This window comes from Pelophylax lessonae (assembly GCF_965119305.1).
Source record: "Pelophylax lessonae genome assembly, chromosome: 3".
NCBI classification, from domain to species: Eukaryota; Metazoa; Chordata; class Amphibia; order Anura; family Ranidae; genus Pelophylax; species Pelophylax lessonae.
Genome location: NC_138770.1, coordinates 431,417,458 through 431,445,452, shown reverse-complemented (window position 1 = coordinate 431,445,452; position 27,995 = coordinate 431,417,458). Strand labels below are relative to the sequence as shown.

The 27,995-nt window shown below is 41.9% G+C and overlaps 1 protein-coding gene across 1 annotated transcript in view; it reads left to right on the top strand.

Annotated features, from left to right (window-relative positions):
• The window catches only part of LOC309550566 (uncharacterized protein), a 98,593-nt gene that overhangs the window by 37,681 nt on the left and 32,917 nt on the right, over positions 1-27,995 (top strand). Inside the window, exons 5-8 of the mRNA XM_082250914.1 lie at positions 1,847-2,217; positions 10,913-11,077; positions 16,748-16,870; positions 26,084-26,317. Coding sequence (XP_082107040.1) covers positions 1,847-2,217; positions 10,913-11,077; positions 16,748-16,870; positions 26,084-26,317 — 893 coding nt within the window. The remainder of the gene's footprint in view (positions 1-1,846; positions 2,218-10,912; positions 11,078-16,747; positions 16,871-26,083; positions 26,318-27,995) is intronic.

The following is a 27,995-nucleotide window of genomic DNA, read 5'->3' as shown; positions in this document are numbered from 1 at the left end:
TTTAAAGTGGTGGTCTCCCTATTAATATCACCCTATATGTGCTCCCATCCATTTTATCTTTTTGAATAGACACTTACAGTGTGTAATTACCACTCTGAATCTTGGATCCTCTCCATATTTAGTACTCTGCACTCTTCTGGGACCCACCTCAATCATTTTTTATGTATAAAGTGTCAGGTCATGAAATAATATCACTGGTAGCTGTAGACACAGACACATTGAGAAAGTCTGAAAAGGGGGGGGGGGTGTCAGGACAGGTCTGATTATTAGAGGGGAGTACAGTGAGTTGCCAGCATAGCTAGAGAACTGACAATTCTGTCCTCACAAGCCTAGTGTGTTCAGTTTTTAATTGGAAAGCAGAGGGACTGGCAGGAACACCTGGGAATTCACATAAAGGAAGCAATACAAAGAGAACAGGAGACTTTCTCATACAAGTACATGGTACAGCAGGCACATATCAGCAATGTGAAGTTTCAGGTAACAAATGCTTTAAGGATGGTAAACATAAGAGTTACATTCTTAAAAAAACATCATCAAAGTTTCTAGGACATATTTCCCAAATCCCCCCCCCCCCCCTCGGCCACAGATCCCCCCCATCTCTATTATCAGCATTTACCAGCTGTCATAATGACAGTCAGGAATGGTTATGTATAACAGTATAACAGCCTACATAGCAGAAGCAGCTGTCAAATGAACTTCTGACAAATTCTCCGAGATGGGAGATAAAAGCAACTGAAAATTTGTGTCGGGGTGGGTGCATAGAGATAGATTAGCAGAGAGCTGGTCTATTCACAGAACAGCTCTGTATGTTTCTTTGTTCCTCTGCCTATATGGAGGGGGGGGGGGAGTGTGGCTTTACTCCAATGAGCTGTCACACAATGTATGCCAAGACTCTACACCCAGTGCTGGAACAGGAAGAAAAAAAATTCTAACACAATGTTCCCAATACAAACAGTGTAGAAAGCTAAAGGCAGCAGATATACAAATAAATCTTATGTAGGGGGATTTGTTTCATCTCTGTGTATCATCTGAGGCTGTTCACTTAACTGGGTATATGTGAGGGTTTTCACCCGCTTTAATTATTTATTTTGCAGATTTTTTCTATTTTTTTTCCATTATTATTGTTTTTATGTTGCAAAACGAAAAAAAAAGGATTTTTTTTTTAATTTGCAAATAACTTTGCCATGCTTTGTACCAGAAAAATAATTTTAGTGTAATTTTAAACTGGAAATATTACAGGATACATTGTATACTTTCTATAATTTTCATTTAAAATAAAACTTTTTTTTTTATGCTATCACTTTTCACAAAATAAAGCATTTTCCCATTGTTTTTTTTTTCTTCATTACATAGAAAACAAAAACATTTTTTGCAGGACAATATTGCCAGAAAGCCTTGTTTGCCCCCAAATAGCAATGTACCCATTACTTTGGTATTTTAGGTAATGATAAAGTTATTGCTGAATACAAACCCATAATGGAAATGCAAAAATTGCTGTGTTCCCATAAGAGATATGGAGGTATAGGAGCTGAAGTGGGTAAACATCAAGAAATAGTGTATGAGCTGTTTTTTGGCACAAACTAAAAAAAAAAAAAAAAACTATAGTTACACTCAAAACATTTCATAAATCATATCTTGTGCCCTTTATAGCAATAAATCAATCGAAATGAGTCAAGATCTGTAATATAGCTTAAAACATTGAATCCTAACTGAACTCCTCCATTTTCTCACTCACAAATGCATTTTTAGGGTATGTTGTAATGTTGTTTATATGCATAGAACCTGAACTTGTTTTAAAAGTGTTTAGATTTTAGTCATCATTGTCCTAATTTATTTCCTAATAAAGGGAGTGGAGTGTTTTCACCAGATAAACTTGGGCCATACTATTACAACAAAGATCTAGATGAAGGACAGCTGGTGATATCAGAACTTAGATCCCATCCACGACATAGTGCAAACTGTTCACTGGTCAGCTGGAATTTATTTGCATCTAAAATGAATAAACCACTATCAAAAAACAAAATCTTCAAAGGAAAGGTTTTTTTAGATGTATTTAACCTTACGGAACTGAAAGACTCCAATGGGAATGTTACAGTTTGTCATAATAAACTTTGCTGCCATCTCAGCTACAGTATGTTGGAGAAGAGGAATGATGAAGTATATGTGTTTGGTGCCTACGATGGCTTGCATGGACCTCACCAAGTCTTTTATGTAGAGGTAATCTTTTATCTTTCAATACCAGAATTGATTAAACTGATTCCCCAGATTATATATGCAACATGGATCAGGTAGATTTGGAGACAAGAGAAGGGCGTACCAACCTTGTGCATTACCACTAAAAAAGTTTATTAAAATCCAAAAAAGGTAGCATACATTGTGCTCACAAACGCATGATAATTGCACGTATGTAAGGAAACTGGAACCAATCGCCTCCAGGACTATCAGGATTTTTCTATGGTGCTGGATGATGTGATGGTATCCGAATATACCTGGCTGACGCGTTTTGAGGGAGAACCCTCTTCTTCAGAGCCAAAGGAACTACTAACCCATCATCAATTGACAAGATGTTATATAGCCGGTCTGCAGTGTATTTGGATACCCTTGGTCCTGAGGGGGCAGCAAGACCTTAGGTGGTGTGTACAAAGATCACACAAGATCACTTACCTTCTCGTATACCACTTGAGTGCAGGAGAGACAATGCTTTCGATTTGGAGAAAGTCGCTGTTTGAGAATATTGTCTGATACACTAGATTAGCTATGCTCTTTTTGATTGTTTGTTTGCATGTGCAGCATGAAAGGCAAGTGGAATGGTACACTATAGGGTTTATTTACTAAAGCTGGAGAGTGCATAATCAGTCACACTTCTGCGTAGAAACCAATCAGCTTCCAGGTTTCATTGCCAAAGCTTAATTGAACAAGCTGAGGTTAGAAGCTGATTGGTTTCTCTGCAAAAGAGAGGCTGATTTTGCACTCTCCAGCTTTAGTAAATAAACCCCTATGTCATCTTAAAACCTGTCGATTTATTCTTAACATGTCAAAAAAGCGTAAATGGAAAGCCAGGGAAATGACTAGCTGATGCCCTAGTAAACTGATAAAAAAAATTATTATTTCTATACCTATTTATAATAAGGCAGGCAGCATAAAATATACTGATTTGTGTGTGTTTGTGTATATATATATATATATATATATATATATATATATATATATATATATATATTGCTCAAAATACTTTGAAAACACATTAGATCTCAATGGGGAAAAATATGCTGGATATCTATACTAATATGGATTAGGTAATGTTTTTGGAACTAAAAGATGCCACATCGTTTGATGGAAATGAAAATTATCAATCTACAGGGGGCTGAACTCAAAGACACCCCCAAAAATCAAAGTGAAAAAACAGGCTAGTCAATTTTGGTAAAATTTCATTGCAGCAACTCAAAATGGTACTCTGTATGGTAGTTTGTACAGTAGATTGTATGGTAGTTTGTATGGCCCTCACGTGCTTGTATGCATTCCTGACAACATTGGGGCATGCTCATAATACGACGACGGATGGTGTCCTGGGGTATCTCCTCCCAGATCTGGACCAGGGCATCACTGAGCTCCTAAACAGACTGAGGTGCAACCTGGCGTCGGATGGACCGAAACATAATGTCCCAGAGGTGTCCTATTGGATTTAGGTTAGGCGAGTATGGGGGCCATTCAATGGTATCAATTCCTTCATTCTCCAGGAACTGGCTGCATACTCTCGCCACATAAAGCCGGGGCACCAGGAGGAACCCAGGACTCACTGCACCAGCGTAGGGTTTGACAATGGGTCCAAGAATTCTACCCCAATTACTATTGGAGTCAGGGTGTTATTGTCTAGCCTGTAGAGATCTGTGCGTCCCTCCATGGATATGCCGCCATCATCACTGACCGACCACCAAACCAGTCGTGCTGAACAATGTTACAGGCAGAATAACATTCTCCATGGCTTCTCCAGACCCTTTCACGTCTGTCACATGTGCTCAGGGTGAACCTGCTCTCATCTGGCCAGTGGCGGACCTGCCAATTCTCATGTTCAATGGCAAATGCCAATCAAGCTCAACGGTGCCAGGCAGTAAGCACAGAGCCCACTAGAGGATGTCAGGCCCTTAGTCCACCCTCATGAATTCTGTTTCTGATTGTTTGGTCAGAGACATTCATACCAGTGGCCTGCTGGAGGTCATTTTGTAGGGCTCAGGTAGTGCTCATCCTGTTTCTCCATGCACAAAGGAACAGATATCAGTCCTACTGATGGGTTAAGGACCTTCTACGGCTCCATCCAGCTCTCCTAGAGTAACTGCCTGTCTCCTGGTATCTCCTTTATGCTCTTGAGACACAGCAAACCTGTGGAAGACACAGCAAACCTCCCTGCAATGGCACATTTGATGTGCCATCCTGGAGGAATTGGACTACCTGTGCAACCTCTGTAGGGTCCAGGTATCGCTTCATGCTATCAGTAGTGACACTGACCCTAGCCAAATGCAAAACTAATGAAAAACAGTCAGAAAAAAGTAGTAGGGAAGAAATTTCAGTGGCCTCCACCTGAAAAACCACTTCTGTTTTGGGGGTTGTCTCATTGTTGCCCTTCGAGTGCACCTGTTGTTAGATTCATTAACACCAAAGCAGCTGAAACTGATTAGCAACCCCCCCCCCCCCCCTCAGCTACTTAACTGACCAGATCGATATACCAGGAGTTTAATTGACTTGATGCTGTACTCTGATTAATAAGGTGTTCCTTTAATTTTTTGAGCAGTGTGTGTGTATGTATATATATATATATATATATATATATATATATATATATATATATATATATATACATTTATATATATAATATATACATTTATGCTTGCAGGACCACATAGAACTGTTAAAGGTAAACCGTCAAACAGATTTGTCTCTGTTTCTACTTAGTGATTCTAAAGCCTCATTTGTAAGGTTAACCTTCTGTGTTACAGCCCCCCCCCTGCCCCCCTCCTTATACTTACCTGAACCCCATCGTGTTCCAGCGCTCTGCATGAGAGCTGCGGCTCTCCGGGATTTGGCACCCACTCCTGTCAATCAACTCCAGTGACAAGGGAGCAGGGGGCAGAGCCAAGTCCCGCTGTCTGTGTCAATGGACGCAGCAGCAGGTCTCAGGAGGGAGCCTGCACAAGTGGCATAATGGGAATCGGCTTCCTATTGGGGGCACCAGCAAGGGAGGAGCGCCGGCAGGGGACCTGGGAAGAGGAGTATTGGGGTCCTTCTATGCAATTTTATTGCACAAAGCAGGTAAGTATAGACATGTTTTTTATTTAAAAAAAAAAAAAAAACAATTTTTATTTACAACCACTTTAAAGTAAATCTAAATCCAAACAACGCACAATAAAGTATTTGCATATTCTGACTAAGCCATAAAAACACTTCAAAACAAGACCTAATTCACCTCTCTAACTTTAGGCATTGTGGAGAAATTAATTTTCAAAGTTCACAATAGAGGCACAGATATTCCAGCTTTTTTTGCTATGAGAGCAGATATTGGCAGCCTGCCAGGCTTCTATTGTAAACAATCAGAAATAATTTCTAAGCAGTTAGAAACTGAATGTAGTCTTAATAGTCTTTGTTAAGCTCTTTTCTTGCTTGTTAATGCATAAAATACTTTAATGTCTGTAGCCTCCCAGCAGATGCATTATAAGGACTTTTAAGAAAGGCTACGGGTAAGTGGCTAACTATTGGTAATAATGCTGTAGCCTTTAAAGGAGTTGTAAAGGCAAAAGTTTTATCAATCTTAATGCGTTCTATTAAATAAGATAAAAAAAGCATTCTTTGTACAACAGCCATCCTCAGCCCCCCTAATACTTACCTGAGCCCATCTTTATCCAGCGATGTTGCAGGACTGTCTCAGCTGCCCAGGACTCCCCTTCTGATTGGTTAAGACAGCAGCGCGGCATAATTGGCTCCCGCTGCTGTCAATCAAAGTCAGTCAGCCAAACAGGAAAGAGAGGGGGGCCAGGCCGGGTCACAGCTCCGTTTCTGAATGAACACATGGAGCTGTGACTTAAGCCCCGTACACACGTACCGATCGTCGGCATACAAATGTTCGTCTTTTCTCCTCGGGATGTCGGTGTCTGTTGAAAAGTGCAAAGACAGCACAAGGACAGCACAAGAATTTTGTCTGCAGACTTCAGCTGACTGCAGAAGTGATGTCATGTAATGGTTAACTTTCCCTGTGTTTTTAATTTTCTGAGCATGCCCAGTCTTGCAAATCTGCGGTCTGTCGGCCGAATTCTGTACTGACAGGCGAACAATCGTCCGTTCTGGTGTCCGCAGACAAAAATTTTCATGTTTGCACGAAAGACTTTTGTCCGCGGATTGTGCGCAGACATCTGTCGGAGGCACCATACTAACACGCGTACAATCGGCAGATCTTTCGTCCGCCGACGTTTGTATGCCGACGATCGGTACGTGTGTACGGGCCTTTAGAAATCTGCCTGCTGTGGGGGCAGTCAACAGGATGTAGGGGCCAGAAGAGCCGAAGAGGGACCTTAGAAGAGGAGAATTGGGCCACTCTGTGCAAGATCAAGTGCAAAGAGCAGGTAAGTATAACATACATTTTTTTTTTTTATAATCATTTGAAGTGTAAAGCAAAGCTGAAGAGTTAGACTAACCCAGCAATGGCAGCCCAAGAAAGTCCCCTCTAAGTATATAAATAAAGTCTGGTTTATGTTTAATAAATGTCATATATAAAGGAAGCACAGGTTATTTACTGATCTTCAGATTTTCAACTGCTTACTTATATCTGTGTTTCTGGTATTATCACAAATCTATTCTGTACACCACCAGTAGCAGTTACCAGGGTTTTAACTACTTTAAGACCAGGCCCTTTCTGGAACTTTTTGCTTACAAATTTAAATTCATATTTTTTGCTAGAAAATTAAATAAAATGGCGGTTGTTGCAATATTTTCTGTCCCACCATATTTGTGCAGTAGTCCTACAAAGAGTAAAGTTAGTCCAATTATTTTGTATAGTGTGAAAGAGGATGTTACACCGAGTAAATAGATACCTACCATGTAATGCTTTAAAATTGCGTACGCTCATGGAATGGCGACAAGCTACAGTACTTAAAAATCTCCAAAGGCGGCGCTTTAAAATTTTTTAACAGGCTACCTTTTTAAAATTACAGAGGAAGTCTAGTGCTAGAATGATTGCTCCCACTCCAACGATCGTGGTGATACCTCACATGTGTAGTTTGAACATGGTTTACATATGTGGGCACGACTTATGTATGCGTTCCCTTCTGCGCATGAGCTTGGAGGGGTGAAGTGCTTTAAAAAATGTTTTCATATTTATTTGACTTTTTTTTTAACACTGTACCTTAAGTGCCGGTTCACACTACTCCGACTTGTCAGGCGACTTGGTCGCCTGACAAGTCATGCTCCATTCTGTGCAATGGGAACCGTTCTAATAGGAGCGACTCAAGTCGTTTCGACTTAGAAAAATGTTCCTGCACTACTTTTGGCCGAAGTCGGAGCGACTTGCATTGACTTCCATTATGTGAAGTCAGTGCAAGCCGCGCCGAAGTCGCGGTGCACGGCGACTTGTTCAAGTCGCCCCGAAGTCATGTCGCCATAGGAATGTAAACATCTCTTGTAATACAAACAAACATGACAGGTGTTCTTTATTGAGAGATCTGGGGTCAAAAAAACCTCAGATCTCACTTTTATATTTAAAAAAAAAAAAGGAATTTTGCCTTTAAGGGGAGAAAAAAAAATCATCCTCTTAAGGCCGAAAGGCGAAATTGACATCAGATGTCGCTCAGGTCCTCAAAGGACATAGAGCTGAGTGGGGGCTATCTTGCCCTCTCTTGGCATCTTGCCCAGGCACCGGACACACAGGATTGGCTACGGGGCTTACGGGAGGGGAGGGGGGGGGGGGTCTCTTCTCCTGCCGCCTATAAAAGTGATCCCATGGCAAAACCACCACTGGGACCACTTTTGTAAGACACAGAATCACCTGCAGTACAAAAAAATACTGGAGCTAGCTGCTGCCATAACAATGGTATTTAACGTCAAAGTCATGACTTAAATGTACTGTGGGTGGTCTGTACATATAAAATAAGGTCATAAACTGCATGATTATTGTAAACAATGTACAGATTAAAATGCACTTGAGATAACTAATTAAGAATATGTAATGGTTTACTGAAGGTGATAACAATTGGTTTTAAGGATTGATTCGCTTGGTATCATGCAAAGCAACTTTCCAACATGTTGAAAAGGATCTAATTCACTAAAAACATTTATTTTTTCTGCAGAGAAAACTGAATCAAGTGTTTACAAGTAACGCATGCTCTGAATCCAGACCTCAGCCATGTTTAGTAGAATACTGTGGCTAGTCTCAATGTTTCAGCATTGCATGTGTGGATGGGCAGATCTCTCATTGCATGAAACTTGTACCTGTCTATGAATAGTCTAGTACAGTGGTTGATTTTCTTACACAAAAATCTTAGTTGTTTATGACAATTTTATTTAGTAAGGGAGCTCATCCAGAAAAAAAGTTGATTTCTGAAAAATCGTTTATTTTTCTAATTGTTATTGGGGTTAAATTGTCAATTGTTTTCAACCTTAGTGATGAACAAAATCAAAGGCACAGGATGGGAAATTTCAATTGGATGAGCAAAAGCCTAACTGTGAATGTGGTTTTTATTTGGAAAATTCCATTGGTTCCAAGTTTGAAAGTTAAAACCAAATGGCATTTTGAAGTACTTTTTAGTGTATGGCCAGGTTAAGAGGTTAACTTTTTGTGTTTTCTTCTTGAAGGTAGAAATGACAGCAATACTGTCAGATAAGTATTTTTACTGATGGTGTTCATCTATCCTTTTAACTAGTGATCGACCAATATCGTTTTTTTTTTAATGCAGATACCGATATTTTGGTCATCGGATATCTGTATCGGCCGATATCTGCCGATATTTTCGGACATGTAAAATAAATTTTTTTTTTTTATTTTTTTTTTTTTATAAAGGTACTCCTTGTGGAGGGATCTGGGGGGTCTAAAAGACCCCAAATCCCTCCTTGACACCGAAAAGCATTCAAAACGCCAAGTTTGGCTGTTTTGAATGCTGTCAGTTTTTTTTAATTCAGCGCCAAGTACCCGGATGTGATGCCATGACATCACTTCCGGTTTTTTTACATGGAGACCCGGGTCTTCTCTTCGGCAGCAGTGGAGGTAGGATGGCAGTGGGAGGGGGGGGATACATCCCCTCCCGCTCCTTGTAATGACAGCTGAGCGGCTTCTCAGCCGCATCAGTTGTCATTACAAGTCAGCCGACATTTGGCTATGGACACGGGTACCGGAGTGATGCCTCTAGCTGCAGGCATCACACCGGGACAAGCACTTTCCCTAAATATCGGCAGTATCGGTAAATCCAAAGGCCGATTCCGATATATCGGGGAAAGCGCATATCTACTTTTAACAGTACAATTAGATAAAGTAAATTAAAGGGTAACTCTACCTTCGTGGGGAAAAATAGCAAATTAAGAAAAACAATATAGTGTATAAAATTATGATACAAACCATATTGTAATTGAATGTTATTAAAAATTACCTTTCCTTTTCAATTTCCAGCCACTGTAATTTTCAGAAAATGTAATGCAATATGGCTACCTGGAGCTGTTCTGTACACAGAATGTGTACTGACTACCCCCCAGAAACATCATTTCCTGCTTGTGTGATTGGCTCACTGATTTTCTCAGAAGTCTACACTAAGATACAAGTCAGATTTCTAGCATCCATTGCAATAAAAATGTCATTTTTGGTGAGATACTCCCAATAGGAGCAAGTCTAAAGGGATGCAGGTCCAGCAGATTTCCTCATTAGTGCTCTGTAGCTGCCACAGCTGATAGATAATTATGAAACCACTCCCATTAGACCCACTCAGACCAGAGGCACAGGAGAGCACACAGGGATTTCTTCAGAACAACAAAAGGTAGAAATCTGCAACAGAGTTTGTTACAATACTTGCAATGTACAGTACATAGATCACCCAGAGGGGAATTTTTTTTTTCTCAACAAAAGTGGAGTTACGCTTTAAAGACTTCTATGGATCTTTCTACTGAGTCAGGAGAGGCTTAAGCGATGACCCTTTAGGAGCCTATGACGCACATAAAAATTGACTTTAGGGCCGGTTTCCACTAGTGCGACTTGCTGTGCGACTTGACACATGTCAAGTCGCACAGCAAGTCAAAAGCCATTCGTTTCAATCGGGCCCGGTTTCACTGCCGCGACTTCAGTTGCGGCGACTTCAAAAGTAGTTTGTGCACTACTTTTGAGCCAACTTCAGTGCGACCTCCCTCTATAATGAGGGACAAGTCGCACTGAAAGCCGCAGTTTACTTTCACTACGAAGTCGCGCTAGAAGTAGCACGACTTCGTAGCCGCTGTAGTGGAAACTGAGACTTAATCATTGCTCAAAATACTGTAGGTTAACTACAAATTCACTTCATTTTCTCCTTAAAGTGTATTATGCATTCATGGCAAGTAAAGTGTGTGAAATAAACAAGAGCCTCACTAATTATTTCTGAGAAACTTCACAGTGGAAATCAGCTGCTGTGAGCCAACACATTTTTCAAGTCATGTCTTGCGAAATATTCTATTACTTCATTGTACGGTAAGCCAGAGTCTCTGATATACATCTCTCTGGTCAATATTTGTTAGCCTTGGTGTACAAATTGCACATTAACAATTTTAAGCCTTTGTAAATACCTTGGCATTTGAACTGATAAGGCAATTGGGAAATAGATCCCTTATTTGATTTTCAGAATTTTAAGTTAAAATAATTTTTTGTATGTCGTTTTCTTTTTTTTGGTATTTATTATATATTTGTTTTCTTCTTATTTAGGTGTGTACTTTACTAAAGTATAACAGTCTGGAGTCTCTTGATGAAGCTCCGGAAACTGCTGTCACCAAATTTGAATCATTTTCTGTCAGCGGTACATTTAACTCCTCCCATGTGTTTCCAGAGGTTCTGCTAAGTGGTGTTAAACTGGCACCTGAACTGTTTGAGGTAATCAATAACTACAATGGTTCACTCATTATGTATTGGTGCTTTATTGGAATATTAAACCTTTCACTACCTGAGCAATTATTCTTATTTTTTGCATGATACTGTGCAACAATATCATCCTCAATATAATATTATATAAGGTGATGTTGTGTTGAGAAAATACCAAATATGTTGAAAAAAACTGTTAAAAATATGTAGCACCTTCATAGCGTGGGATGCTTGGAATACCTAGTTTTGGCTCCTCCTGTAATCGAGGGAGCAGTGATCATTTGTCCTGATCTGTACAAGGTTTCACAGGCTGGGAGTTTGATTGCTCCCCCCCCCCCCCCACCCCCGCCACTTGAAGAAGCTTTCAGAGCATTGGGTGGGAAATTCTAAATAACTTTCCTGAACATGTAACAGGCTCCAGCTAATCCCTGGAGAGGAGTGTCCAGAAGGGGTCTGGAATGGTGATAAATGGTCTGAAACACTGGAGAGCTGGGTTCTTTCTCCCTAGGAGGGTTCTAGAGCCAAAAGCACTGCTGTCCTCAGGCAGCCCATGGGCGATGCAGCTACTCTAGAGACCTCAGAGGTGTCAGAGCTGAGGGTCTGGAGGGACTTTGCTTGGAGCCAATGGCAGAACCTCACCACAGGAGATCTGGTCCACAGAGGTGCTGTCTCACTCACTGAGGAGGAAGCTGGAAGGTGGCAGTTGTCCTGGGGGCTTGTTAGTAAAGACAATAAACTGATCCCTGTGACTGTGTAGTGTTTTGGAAACACGACTTGGTACCAGCAGTTACATAGTTACATAGTCAGTCAGGTTGAAAAAAGACACAAGTTCATCTGACTCAACCAATAAAAAAACAAAAAAGAAAACACAACCATACAATCCCATAAACACAATCCTATACCCACAGTTGATCCAGAGGAAAACAAACCCCCCATCAAAGCATGATCAAATTTGCTACAGCAGGGGAAAAATTCCTTCCTGATTCCCCAAGAGGCAATCGGATATTCCCTGGATCAACTTATAAATATTAGTACCTAGTCATATTATGTATTACGTACAACTAGGAAAGAATCCAGGCCTTTTTTTAAAGTAATCTACTGAGCTGGCCGGAACCACCTCTGGAGGGAGTCTATTCCACATTTTCACAGCTCTTACTGTGAAAAACCCTTTCCGTATTTGGAGACGAAATCTCTTTTCCTCTAGATGTAAAGAGTGCCCCCTTGTCCTCTGTGATGACCTTAAAGTGAATAACTCAGCACCAAGTTCACTATATTGAACACTTATGTATTTATACATGTTGATCATATCCCCCCTTAATCTCCTCTTCTCAGGAGAGAATAAATTCAGTGCCTCTAATCTTTCCTCATAGCTGAGTTCCTCCATGAATCCTATGAGTTTGATTGCTCTTCTCTGCACTTTCTCCAGTTCCCCGGTATCCTTTATAGGAACTGGTGCCCAAAACTGAACTGCATATTCCATATGATGTCTTACTAATGATTTGTACAGGGGCAAAATAATATCTCTCTCTGGAGTCCATACCTATACTATCAGTCACCAGCTCTCTGCCCCCCCCCCCCCCCCAGTACAAATGTCTTATGTATTTGCTTATGTGAATTTTAAAGAGAGAAATGCACTTTTTCCTCTTTTATATTTAGCTCCTTTGTCCTGTTGTGGGTTACCAATACAGATATATTTTGTAGAATGAGTGTTTTCAGTCCCGCATAGTTTTCTTTTGCTTAACCACTGTAGTCCCCTGGCCTTTCTACCTAAATCCCCTTGAATCTCAGATCGTTTTTCTTTTCATTTCAACAATGTCTCGATTCCACACTTTATATCTTTTACGTTTGTTAGTCTACCCTAATGTGTTAAACATTGTTTTTTTTCAAGGCAGATAGTGCCTTAACTTGGTAGTACATTTGGATACATATAATTTTATTTTGTTTTTATTGGAAATAGAAAAAAGAGAACAAATTAATTTTCTTGTAATTTTTCCCAACCCAAGATTTATGTTATTTTTGCACCTTCATATATTTATCCCAAAACATAATCGGCGATTAAAATATTACGACTTTTTTATAACGTAGCAGAATGGTAAAGTTCAAAGTGAACTTTTCCAAACACTTTAGTAGAGCTTTATTCTCCTTTTGATGCTGCATTGTGACAGACACGGGGGAACAAAGACAGTTTGAATAAATTGTTAGCATGACATTTCGGTAACATAAAGTCAGGTTGACAAGAGCACAAATTAGCACAACAGTGACTGGGGACATTCATTTTTAGCAACGTGTAGATTTGATATAAATTGCTTTTCAGTCTTTAGAAAGTATGAAGTGCATATAACTTAACAACACAGATATGTACTAGTGTGTTAAAGCGATTGCAAAGTCTTGTTTTTTTTCCTATAAAAATAACAAACTTACCAGCTCTGTTGCAGAGGATTTGCATAGAGCAGCCCGGATCCTCCTCTTCTCAGGTCCCTCTTCTGTGCTCCTGGCCCCTCCCTCCTGTCCAGTGCCCCCACAGCAAGCAGCTTGCTATGGGGGCACCCGAGCCGATTCACAGCTCCCTGTGTCCATTCAGACACAGAGTCCTGACCTGGCCCCGTCCCATTTCTCTCCTGATTGGCTAGCTGACTTTGACAGCAGTGGCAGCCAATGGCTGTGTCCCAGCCAATCACGAGAGAATCTCAGATGGCTGAGACACTCTTGGACATCGCTGGACAGAGAGGATCTCAGGTAAGTGTTAGGTAGGCTGAGCACACACAGAAGGGTTTTTTTTATCTTATTGCATAGAATGCATTAAGATAAAAAACCTTCTGACTTTACAACTCCTTTAAGCTGTGTATATATTGTGTTCTGCCCCGCTTTTATGTAATTCTTCTGTATTGTTTTGAACTACATTAGGTTGTTATTGTTTTATAGTATGCTGACATCTAGTGGTGGTTTCTGTCCACTACAACTAGTTTTAAGATTATTTTAGTATTTTCCTCTGTATTCCTCTCCTGTTTATTGCTAGTTAGTTTAGTCCCAGCTAGACTCTCCCCACACCTTTCATGTTTCCCCAGTCAGTGTTTGTTTTTCAAAGAGACAGGGTTTAGGAAAGTCATTGTCTCCTTATACTTCAAATACTTGAAAACATCCTCTGTACTGCAAAAAGCTGAAGAAAATTAGTTTGGATTTAACTTCTGTTTCTTATTAAAGAGTTACAGTAAGCTGCCTGTGGATGGTTCCATGTCAGCAGGTTATCATACTGTCTAGGTAGACTGGGTCTAAGAAGGTATGTTAATGCAAAAAGTGGCATTTGAAACAGAACATTTTGGAATGGGTGATGTTTCATCATTACTTACATTTTAGTACAAGTTTTTTTTTGCCTTATAGGTGTATTTGTTCTTTTTTTTTTTTTTTTTTTTTTGTACTTCTCCCTATACATAATCTGTCGTTTTAAAGGGACAAATTTCCTGCACTTATATTATTATTCTGTACTCTATCTTGCATCTCACACTAAAATCCAACCAGTCTAGCACATAGGAAAGATGTAAGTTGAGGCAATTCTTTGCAGATCACTTAGAGCCTCTGGCTCAGATATGACTGATTTTCTTCTCTTTTTTCAGCTTTACAATAATAGGCTACTTTAGATAAATTCACCTTCATCTAGTACCTATAGAGATAGTCAGGAATTCTTGTCATTCATATGATACACAATTGGTAATACAAGGTCTAATGTGCGCCAGAAAATACTCCCCATACCATTACACTACTACAAGACTTAACCCGTTAACACGACACAAGTCAGGTCTAACAGGCCCGAATGGTGAGACAGTTTTACATGCCAGTTGTCCTGTTTTGGTGATGCCGTGCTTTCTATTTTCCTGGGTACAGGTTAAAAAACATATGAGTTTTACTTCTGGTTTGCTTGCATTTTGCTTCTACATTCTCCGGGTTTGTGTGCATTTTCCTTCTGGTTTACATATATTAATTTCCACTGTGTGGGCTGGGCCAGATCCAGAGTGTACTTCTTCTAAAAGCAATAGATGCAGTGTTTTATTTCAAGTGCTGCTTTATGCACTGACATATACCTCCTTAGACCTGGTCTGTCCAGACAGTATGGCCACCTGATGACTTGAAACCAACCATAGGCAGCTTAAGCCCTCAATAGGAAACAGAAATTGAATCCAACACAATTTTACATAAAAAAATTGCAGTACAGAGGAAGTTTGCCAAGTCTTTTGAAGTGTAAGAAGACAATGACTTTCCTATGCCCTGTCTCTACATATTACTAATACTAAAATACAATGCAAGGTAATGCATACCACTCATTCTGAATGGCACTCCATACAAGTATGCCATGTACTAATGGACCTGCAGTGGGTTACATTAAAGATTTACTTCAGGTCTAATTTTTGCTGTTTTGTGGTGCTTTGGAAGCCCATTAAAAAGCAACATAATGCAATGCTAAATTGTGAAGGTGCCCTAAACTGTAGTAAATATAGCGTGCAACTATTCTAAGAGGTAACCTGTTTCAGAGATACTAAAACCACCTTATCTGAAACCAATTTTCATTACATGGTTGCTTAGCATATCTTGTTTAGCGTTACTGATGCTACCCTCTTTAACATAGCCTCATGCTTTAGTGCTTTAGGTATTGGGCTGCTGCATAATTGAGGTTTGCTGGAGTACATCTATACTTTTATTTTTATAGTTTAAATTACAGCATGAAAGAGTGTCTGATTTGACATAAACAATAAAGTCCATCCTTACAAAACTAACTGCATAACTCATTTCATTTTATAAAATTAAATAAATACAAAAACACACACACTTGGGCATCTTTTTCTTAACCATCCCTCTCCCATAAATACAACTGGTCACGTTGGCCAACAATTCAAACTTAGGCCTATATAGAGAAGTGGAGAAAGAATTGTGGATGCCTTCAGAACCAGCTTATTAGAATGGAAAAATAGAGTAGGGTAGAAGAGGAGTAAAGTAAACATAAAAAGGTAGAGGACAAACAAGAATTATCCCCAAAATAATATATAAACATGTTTTTTTTTTTAATAAGTGACATCTTTGAATGTTTTCTTAATTTTACCATTGGGTTTGTTACAATTTAACAATATTTCTAATAATTGATAGTCACTGTAAAATAGATTTAGGGTTTACATACCCTTTAAAGTAGAAGTTTACCCGAAAAGGAAAATCTCTAAATCTTACTGCATCCACAATCTAAGACTAACCTATCTAGCCCTGTAAATAAAAAATCCCTATACATACCTTTTCTGAAGCCGCTCCGTTCTAGTCCTACGCTGAACTGTTAGCGGTGGCTTCTCTGTGCAGGCGGATGCAGAGGAGGCAGCCGACAATGGAAGCCCCATAGTAACTCTATGGGTAATGTAATTTCCCAGCCGTTGTCGGCTGTGTCCTACTCAAAGCTTCCGCTGCTGGAGACCGGACATGATCGGCTTCAGAAATGGCATGTATAGCAATTTCTTCTTTACAAGGCTAGATAGGTTAGTCTTAGATTATGCATGCAAGCAGATTTAGAGATTTTAGTTTTAGAGCAAACTTAAATTTTAATTTTAACATTCAGATTGCTAAAATTGTTTAATAATATTATTCATAATTACAAGTAAAATGTAGGATCAGCTGCTTCTTATATTCTTTCTGTTCACTGTGCTACTCTAGGTATTAAACGATGGGCGCTTGGCAAGCAATGCAAATATATCTTCACATGCACTTCTCAGTGTAACTCTCCTGGGTAGAAATTATAAGAAGGATCCAGAAGATTTGAATGTTTCTTTGCTGTCCTAAAATAATACAAACTGGAGGAAAGATCAATAACAGCATATTTAAAAAAAATCTATTAATAAAAGTATTATCTATTATTATTTTTTTGTGTTTTGTATGTGTGTTGGTGATGAAAGTGGCCAAAGGTGGCCTTCATGCTGAACTGATGTGGTGCTCACCCCTAAAGAATCTGTTGTTTTGTCTGGTCCCCGATTCCCAGTTTCCACGACTCTAGAGAGAAGCACCACACTCCCCCGTCACACACACACATGGCTTTAATTTGGATTTCATGAACAGACAAAAGCCCTGCAGAGACAAAAATGAGTGGAATACGCAACGATGATAAAACAATTCAATAGAACCTCTAAAGCAGCACATAATTGTAACAAGAGATACAATATAATCTATTATAGAGAACAACAAACTAACTTGGGAACCTGACTGAAAGTTAAAGAAAACACTATCTAAAGTGAGTCTAAGTACAGTTAGCCAGCACTGGGGCCCCGAATCTCCCTTTGGGGTGCTTACTCTCTCACGTGAGAGATTTTATAATCCGATAGAAAAAGGTAATGGAGACAAATTAATCACCAAGACTGGGTGGCTTACACCTGAGCGTCCTTAAGGAACTCAGCCAGGTGATAGCCAGACCATTGTTCCTAATTTTTATGGACAGTCTACTGACGGGAATGGTACCAGCTGAGTGGAGAAAAGCCAACGTGGCACCAATATTTTAAAAAGGGCATGCATCCTTCTATACATAATCACCATTAATTATCGTCTCTCTCGTCTCCCTCCCCCTCTATACACGAGACTCATCTACCAAAAAATTGAGACTTAAGTCTGATAGCTATAGAGAGCTGACATTGGCCCCCTCACTGTCTGATTAATCTACAAAGCAATAGCGCAGGACTCCCTGCGGGTGAGGATTAGTTTAGCGATTTAAAGTTTTCATTTTTTTTCTTTTTATATATAACCACCCTGTTATTTTCGTTTCTTGTATACAATGCTCCTGACATATATTATATCTGTAACTAGATATTTGTTACAATTAAGCTGGTTGTATGTATACCTTTGTTGTATATCAACCCTTTATTCTCAATAAAATTTTACTGGAAAAAAAAGAACAGAAAAAAAGGGCAGAGATATATCCCAGGGAACTACAGGCCAGTTAGCCTAACATCAATAGTCTGCAAGCTATTGGAGTGGATGATAAGGGACTATAGGCAAGATTTTAGTAATAAAAACAATATCATCAGTAGTAATCAGCATGGATTCATGAAGAATCGTTCTTGCCAGACCAATCTATTAACCTTCTATGAAGAATTGAGCTACCATCTAGATAAAGGAAGGCCTGTGGATGTGGTGTATCTGGACTTTGCAAAGGCATTTGATATAGTCCCCCACAAACGTTTACTGTACAAACTAAGGTACGTAGGTGTGGACCATAGGGTGAGTACCTGGATTGAAAACTGGCTTCAGGGGTGAGTCCAGAGGGTGGTGATAAACAGGGAGCGCTCTGAATGGTCTGTTGTGGAAATTAGGGTCCCCCGAGGATCTGTCCTAGAGTTGATCAAACACCTGGATGTCCGGGTCCAGCCAAACTTGAAAAAAAAGTCTGGGTTCGTGACCCGGACTTAACCCGAACTTTACCCCGATCCCAAACCCCATTGAAGTCAATGGTGACCCGAAATTTTGAGCGCTAAAATGGCTCTAAAAAACACATGGAAAAGGCTAGAGGGCTGCAAATGGCAGCAAAATCTTCTTGAGGGCATGGCAAGTGCTCTGCAAACAAATGTGGATAGGGAAATAACTTAAAATAATATAAAAAAAACAGAAAAATAAAAAATAATAATCTTGAATGATGTAGGAGGAGGACGAGGCCCATATGGAGTAGGAGGTTGAGGTGGCGGGGGATGTGACGGTGTAGGTGAAAGCGGCGGTGGAGGAGGACGAGGTAGCCAACACAAGTTTTTGTTTTTAATTTTATTTATTTTTAAATTCGGGTACACCCCCAAAAGAGTTAGAAAGATCAAATACAACAATGGCTGGGTAAGGCCGGTATACATGTCTATTCTGCACAAGGTACGGACAAGTCCTGTGGGATCCATGCCTGGTTCATTTTAATGAACGTGAGCTTGTCCACATTGGCTCTAGACAGGCGGCTGCGCTTGTCTGTGATAACGCCCCCAGCCATGCTAAATACACGTTCAGATAATACACTGGCTGCAGGGCAGGCCAGCACCTCTAAGGCGTAAAGGGCAAGCTCAGGCCATGTGCCCAATTTGGAGAACCAGAAGTTGAAGGGGGCAGACCCGTCATTCAGTACTTCTAGGCATGTGCACACATACTGCTCCACCATGTTAGTGCAGGATCGTGGTGCTGCTGGTGGAGCTCCTGTTGCAAGAAGAGGACGTGGCCAATCTGTGCCAGCTACACACACAAGTGAAACACCTTTCTCAGCTGCGAGTAGGCGGCAGAATCTTACAGCAGTATTTGGTAGGGCCTAATGCGCCTCTACAAATGTTGAAGCCAGAACAAGTACAGGCGATAGTAGATTGGGTTGCTGACAGTGCCTCCAGTTCCTTCACATTGTCTCCCACCTAGTCTTCTGCTGAAAGGTCAGAGTTGGCTCCTGCAGCCGATGTACATCAATCTTTTACCTCATCTTTTACCTTGCAAATCAGCCAAGCAGTCTGAGCCCCAAGTCATGCAGCAGTCTCTTCTTCTTTTTGATGACTCTGTTAGCATGGTTTCCCAGGGCCATCCACCTAGCCTTGCCCCAGAAGTGGAAGAGATTGAGTGCACTGATGCCCAACCACTTATGTCTCAAGATGAGTACATGGGAGGACCATCACAGCATGTCTCGGATGATGACGAAACACAGGTGCCAACTGCTGCGGAATTCCGAATTGTGGAGACCAACAAGGAGGGTAGGGGGTGAAGACTGGGTGGAAGATGATGTGGAGGACGATGAGGTCCTCGACCCCACATGGAATGAATATCATACAGGTGACCTGAGTAGTTTGGAGGAAGAGGCGGTGGTCGCCCAGAGCCACCAGCACAGCAGAAGAGGAAGCAGGGTGCAAAAGAGGAGCGGGCGTGCCCTAGACACTACGACTGCTACTGCCCAACGCAGCAAGGGACCGAGCACACCAAAGCCAGCTCTAAGGAGTTCCCTAGCGTGGCAGTTCTTTAGACAATGTGCTGATGACAGGTTTGCACGCTGTGCAATAAGAGCCTGAAGCAAGGCATAAACCTTCTCAACCTGAGCACAACCTGCATGACCAGGCATCTAAGTGCAAAGCACGAGCTGCAGTGGAGTAGACACCTCAAAAACCAAGAAAGGTCTTTGGCTCTTCCTGCTTCCTCTTCTGCTGCAGTCTCGGCCTCTTTATCCACCTCTGTAATGAGACCGGCACCTGCCACCCCGCAAACAGAGGATCTGCCAGCAACACCACCACCTGGGTCACCAACAATCATCTCCACAATGTCCCGTGGAAACGTTCAGGTTTCTATCTCCCAAACACTGGAGTGGAAGAGGAAGTACCCCCCTACCCACCCACGATCCCTGGCCCTGAATGCCAGCATTTCAAAATTCCTGGCCTTTGAAATGCTGTCATTCCGTCTGGTGGAGACGCAGAGTTTTAAAAGCCTTATGGCGGTGGCTGTTCCACAATATGTCATGCCCAGCCGCCACTACTTTTCCAGGCAAGCCATCCCTTCCCTGCACAACCAAGTGGGTGGCAAAATCAGGTGTGCACTGCGCAACGCCATCTGGGGCAAGGTCCACCTAACTACGGATACGTGGACCAGTAAGCACGGTCAGGAACGCTATATCTCCCTAACAGCACACTGGGTAAATGCAGTGGCGGCTGGGCCTGAGGCAGATAGCAGTTTGGCGCATGTCCTTCCACCACCGAGGATTGCAGTTCGCTTCAGTTTGCCTCCTGTTCCTAACTCCTCCTACTCCGCTTACTCATCCTCTACCGCCTCCTCATCCGATCAGCGTAACACCTTCACCACCAACTTCAGCACAGCCAGGAGTAAACGACAGCAGGCAGTTTTAAAACTTGCCTGTTTGGGGAAGAAAACCACACACCGCGCAGGAGTTGTGGAGGGGCATTCAACAGCAGACCGATGAGTGGTTGCTGCCAGTGAGCCTCAAGCCCGGCCTGGTGGTGTGCGATAATGGGCGAAATCTCGCAGCAGCTCTGGGCCTAGCCGGTTTGACACACATCCCTTGCCTGGCGCATGTGCTGAATTTGGTGGTTGTAGAGGTTCCTTAGAAATGACCCCGATATGTCAGAGCTGCTGCAGAAATTGCGGGCCGTCTGTGCACTTTCGGTGTTCTTACCCTGCTGCTGCTCGCCTGTCAGCGCTGCAGCGTAACTTCAGCCTTCCCGCTCACCGCCTCATATGTGACGTGCCCACAAGGTGGAAGTCCACCTTGCACATGCTGGCCATACTGTGCGAGCAGCAGTAGGCCATAGTGGAGTTTCAGCTGCAGCACGCACGCATGAGTCGCTCTGCAGAACAGCACCACTTCACCACCAATAACTGGGCCTCCATGCGAGACCTGTGTGCCTTGTTGCGCTGTAACATATGCAGACTAGGCCGCAATTTATTTTTTTCCCTAAATGGGTGTTTATTGAATAGCGGAATAGAACAACAGTATCCAATGGGTGTATCTCACTGTAACATATGCAGACTAGGCCACAATTTGTTTTCCCTAAATGGGTGTTTATTGAATAGCAGAAGAGAACAACAGTATCTAAAGGGTGTATCTCACACGTACAGATACAGACTAGGCCGCAATTTAATATTTTTTCCCTAAATGGGTGTTTATTGAATAGCGGAATAGAACAACAGTATCTAAATGGTGTATCTCACATGTACAGATACAGACTAGGCCACAATTTAATATTTTTTCCCTAAATGGGTGTTTATTGAATAGCGGAATAGAACAACAGTTTACAAAGGGTGTATCTCAGAGTAAAATATGCAGACTAGGCTGCAATTTATTTTTTTCCCCCTAAATGGGTTTTTATTGATAAGCGGAATACAACAACAGTATCCAATGGGTGTAGCTCACTGTAACATATGCAGACTAGGCCGCAATTACATTTTTTTCCCCTAAATGGGTTTTTATTGATAAGCGGAATACAACAACAGTATCCAATGGGTGTATCGCACTGTAACATATGAATGAAAAATTTATATTTTTCCCTTTAAATGGTGATTTTTGAAGAGCAGATTTGAACAGCAGTGTCTAAACGCTGTATGACAGTGTCACAGTAAAGTATGAATAAAAAACTGAAAAATATTTTTTTTCCCTAAATACTGAAAAATAATTATTTTCCCCATACATTGGTGCTTTTTGAAGAGCAGATTACAAACGCAGTGTCTAAACAATGTATGTCAAAGTAAAATATGAAGGAAAAAAGTTTTTTTCTTTTTTAAATGCCGATTAAGCAGACACATATGCACTGAGCTTGCATTACATGGATGGTTGCTACACACCGCACGCCTAACAGGTTGGATACTGTTGTTGTTCTATTCCGCTATTGAATAATAAAAAAAAAAATTTGAATGAAAAACTATTTTTTTTCCCCTAAATACTGAAAAATAATTATTTTCCCCTTACATTGGTGCTTTTTGAAGAGCAGATTAGAAAAAACAGTATCTAAACACTGTATGTCTATGTAAATTATGAAAGATTTTTTTCTTTTTTAAATGCAGATTAAGCAGACACATATGCACTGAGCTTGCATTACATGGCCGCTACACGCCGCACGCCTAACAGACTGATAAAAGTTTTTTTTTTCTCCCTCCTCCTCCTCACTGGGCTCAGGTCAGGGCAAAAAGATTGTGCACTGCAGCCCCACACAATACAATAAATGTAGATCGCTGTCTGATTAAAGAAGATTCTTCCCATTCTTTCCCTGAAAGCAATCTCCAGCCTGCCCCTACAATAATCTCCTATCTCTCCCTCAAGGCAAAAAGATCATGCACTGCACCCCCACACAATACAATCAATGTAGATACCTCAGCAGCATCAGGAACCTGTCCCTACAGTAGTTAGAGCAGAGTGACGTGCAGCGCTATGTGACTCCAGCTTAGAGTCTTAGCTATCGAGGCTGGGTCACATGCTGCACTGGCCAATCACAGCCATGCCATTAGTAGGCATGGCTGTGATGGCTTCTAAGGGCACACTAGTTAAACGCTTGCTGATTGGCTGCCTTGCACCTGTTGAAACCGCAGCATTAAAACCGCCGCCAAAACATCAAATAACATTACCGAACAACGGACAGTATCCCGAACATACAGTGAAATGTTCGGGTCCGTGTCCGGGTAACGAATACCCAAAAGTCTGGTACGATCCCGAACAGTACAGTGCGAGTTCGCTCAACCCTACTCATAAACAATCTAGAGGATGGGATAAATAGCTCTGTCTCAGTATTTGCGGACGATACTAAACTAGGCAGGGCCATAACTTCAACACAAGATGTGGAAACCTTACAAGAAGACCTGAACAAAATAATGGGGTGAGCATCTACATGGCAAATGAGGTTTAATGTTGAAAAATGTAAGGTAATGCGTTTTGGTGCCAGAAATGAACAGAAATGAAAGAAAGTTACTCACTAGGAGGAGAACCTTTAGGGGAATCTAAGATGGAAAAGGACCTGGGGGTCCTAGTAGACGACAAGCTCAGCTATGGCATGATGCCCCGTAAAAAGACTGCACTGCTTCTGCCACAGACATGCCTAAAGGATTCCAGGTGAAGAGAAGTTAAAATTCCCCACCGCTGACCTATTGAGTGTGGGATGAAGACAAGGACATAGCGCAGGCCTCCCCCTAGCATGGATGGTGTAAACTGTGCCTAAGCAGAGGCTGGTTCCATCCCCCACTGGAGACTCTCCTCCCCTAGCCCCAACCAGGCTGTCCCAGGTCCCCCAAACCGCCCCCTGCTGGCCAGGTCAGAAACCTAGATTCGGCCAGTAAGTAGGGAGTACCTGGAGCAAAGCTTCATCCTGGAATGGGGGTCAGGAGGAGGCACGGAAGAGGGGGAGTGGGAGGGGGGCTGAGTCACTGCACCATGGGCCTCCTGGGCTGAAAGTTGCCAGTCATCTCCTGAAGAGAGTACAGGTATGAATAAAAAAGGGGATTCACTCCAGAGATAAAATGATAGTTTTCCCACTCTACAAGACTCTGGTCCGGCCGCATCTTAAGTATGTCATCCAGTTCTGGGCACCAGTCCTCAGGAAGGATGTCCTGGAACTGGAGAGAGTCCAGAGAAGCTAATAAAGGGAATGGAGGACTTAAGCTATGAGCAAAGACTAGAAGCATTGAACTTATTCTCTCTGGAGAGGAGACGCTTGAAAGGGGATATGATATCAATTTAAAAATACCGTACTGGTGACCCCAGCATAGGTAACAAACTTTTCAGTGAAAAGGGAATTTAAAAAGACATGTGGCCATTCACTAAAATTAGAAGGGAAGTGTTTTAACTTTAAACTGCGTAAAGGGTTCTTTACCATCAGAGCGGTAAGGGTGTGGAATTCTCTTCCACAAGGAGTGGTAACAGCAGGGAGCATCGATAGTTTCAAAAAGGGGTATACGATTTGCTATTGACAGCAAACACACACACACACACACCCTCACCATAGGTTGAACTGGATGGAATGGTGTCTTTTTTCAACCTCACTAGCTATGTAATTATCACCTGTCATTTCCGAAAGGGGCTTCTCTTAAAAATATTCTATGCATTAAGATAATAAACCTTCTGTGTGCAGCAGCCACCCTCAGTCCCCTCCTCGGCTGCCCCTCTGTAAAAGTTGCCATGCTGCCTCAGGTGGTAGACCTGAGGGCCTGAGAGTCAGAGAGGAACTGAACCCAGAGGTCCTGCAGAGCTGACTGGAACGGAGACACTGAAAAGGATCTGATTCTGCATATAGTGAGAACAGATCTGTGTCATGGGGCCTGTCCTGAGAGGGCCATCCCTTCAGCTAGTAGAGTCAGTGGACGGGTGTCAGTCAAGGTGAATAGCCAAGTGAGAGTTGTCCTTATTAACTGTAAATAGTGGAAGTTGGAGTATCCCACTATTCCCTTCCAAGTTCCACAAAAAAAAAAAAAAACCCTGGACTGTTTATTAAGTAAGGATGAATGTGGAAACTGTACACTTAGTGATTGTCTGCAGGTAATAAGAGAAGGCCCAAGAAGTTATCACACAGCAAGCCCTACGAGGACAGTGCTACACATACAAATAAAAAATCATATAAAAAGTAGGGATTGACCGATTATCGGCACCACCGATATATTGGGGGCCGATATGCACTTTCCCTGATATATCGGAATCGGAAACCTGAGGTTACCGATATTGTCGATATTTCGGGAAAGTGCTGTACCAGAGTGATGCCTGCAGCTAAAGGCATCACCCCGGTACCGGCGTCCATAGCTGAGAAGCCGCTCGGCTATCATTACAAGGAGTGGGAGGGGACGTCCCCCCCCCTCCCGCCGCCTTCCCTGGCTCGCCCAGGTCTCCCGTCCCACCGAGAGACCCAAGCATCCTACCTGCACGGCCGCCGAAGACCCGATCAAAGCCGCATTCGGCTCTGATCTGGTCTCCATGTAAAAAACCTGGAAGTGATGTCATTACATCACTTCCGGGTACCCGGCGCCAAATTAAAAAAAACTGACAGCATTCAAAACAGCCAAACTTGGCGTTTTGAATGCTTTTCAGTGCCGAGGAGGGCATTGGGGTCCCTTAGACCCCCAGATCCCTCCACGAAGAGTACTTGTGAAAAAATAAAAAATAAACATTTTTTTTTTTACATGTCCAAAAATATTGGCCGATATTGGCCGATACGAATATCCGATGACCAAAATATCGGTATCGGTATCTGCATTAAAAAAACGATAACGGTCGATCACTAATATAAAGTGTCCAATTTTGATGCCTTTTGTTATTCAAAAAAGTGCAAAGCATGCATACCGCATCCCCAAAGTGCGAATACAATGTCTCAGTCCAATTATTAATATGTGCCACTCCCAAAGTGATAACAAGCCAAATCCATAATCATCTTCACAATTGACAAAGGCTGTGTTGTGCAGAAGATCCTAAAGGGATTTTTGTAGTGCTGTCTTGTTTGTTGTGCAATAACCTTTCAAAGTGATGTAAAAAAACTATTTACATAACTAGAACTGATAACTGTGTTAAAGGTCTGAAATCCTGAGCATTCCTTCAGGTATACACAGGCGAACACCATGATCGCTGGCTATGTTTTGTTTTCATTGCTGCTCTGTGCTGCCGAGAGCAAAACGTTGAAGAAATTCATCGGCGCAGTCTATGAACATGCTGTTATACTTCCAGAAGACACAACAATACCGGTTTCAGCACAGGAGGCCCTGGACTTAATGAATAAAAACATGGATATTCTAGAGAAAGCAGTGAAGGATGCAGCTGGAAAGGTAACCTTACTTTCTTTCTTATAGTAAAATGCTCATATTACCGCTGAGGTGTGATGATAAACATTTGGTAAATTCTATTTTTATTTTTATGATTTGATAATTTTGCATTGACTTCAATAAAAGGATAGTCCCTAAACGAATTGACATAGTTCTATATTAGTTCTGCCTCAGAACTGCCATCAGTTCTGACTGATTCATTTATATTATTTAAACATAATGTAGAAGTGTTTTAAAGGAAGGTTTTGGTACCTCAGTCTTTATGTGTTTTTTACTTCAACTTCAAGGAGAAGGAAGTATAGCCAAGTTTTTGGTCATATGTCTTCTATAAATCACAGGAGTGCAGTTCGCTTTGTACTCCTGTGACCTGTTCTCAGCTGACAGTGGGCCAAAGTTCACTGTCGGCTAATGTCACTCAGCCAGTCTAGGCTAGAGAAAGATCTCGACTTTACAGAAATAAGGGTTACACCCAGAAGCCTAGACCGGCAGCTGGATTAGCCTCTCCGCATGCCTGAGCCAGCTGCTCTTGCCCCCTCCACAGCCAGGGGCTCCAGTGAGTGATGGAGGGGCAGAGCAGAGAGCGGTGACTGACAGTCCCTGCTCTCTCAATTAGCATTGTTTGATCTCTCAGTTCTTGGTGTAGACCTGGCAGGGGACAGCTGCAGCTGGGACCAGTGCTGCAGCCATCTAGCTGAGTATGATTTTTTTTTTCTGCTTTCCAGAACTTTTGTTTTAAAGCGGAGTTCCGCCTCCCCCTCCAAAAATTAAAAGTCAGCAGCTACACATACTGTCTTTTAATATTAGGACACTTACCTGTCCTGGAGTCCAGCGATGTCAGCACTGCAGCCAATGTTTCCATCGGCTGTCGGGTGCTGCCGCCGCCATTGCCGGTGAGGGAAACCAGCAGTTAAGCCTTGCGGCTTCACGGGCGGGCCCCTAGTGCACATGCGTGAAGCGCGCTGTGCATTCCTATTGGCTGGATGGCGGAGGAAGGAGAAGGGGGCCGAACTTCCGAGGGACGGCGCCACGGCACCGTATACCGGAAGTGGGGAAGGGTACCTGTCAAAAACAGGATCCTGTTCTCCCTCCCCCCTGAAAGGTGCCAAATGTGGCACCAGATGGGGGGGGGGGGGGGGCAAAAGAGCGGAAGTTCCACTTTTGGGTGGAACTCCGCTTTAAGGCCACATGGATATTGGTGCATTTGTCGCTGTAGCATAAAGACACTGCTTATTTCTGGTGTCCCAGATTTCTTAGGGCTATGTACAGCCACCCATAGACATGAATGTGTGAAGGTGGCTGTATGCAGCTATTTGCCTAAAGAAGCTAAAACGAAATGTACTAAATGACCTAAAGTGCACTACTTTATGGAAATTAGGGTGCATAACTGCATACAGAAGCCTTCATCTACTCATGTCTATGAGTGGCTGCATGCAGCTCTTGGACATCTGGGACCCCAGAAATGTGGTGTCTTTACACTGTACTGGCAAATCTCCCAATGTGCATTTTTTATATAACACACCAGTTTTCTTTTTTTTATATCCATTACCGTGTTTCCTACAAAATCTGAAAAAAAAAATTGCACACGCTTTTTGCATGTAAAAAACCTTGCAGACTTTTTTTTTTTTTTTTTTTAGTTTAGTACGATGCACATATATGCAGTTACATTTTGCTAGTGTAAATT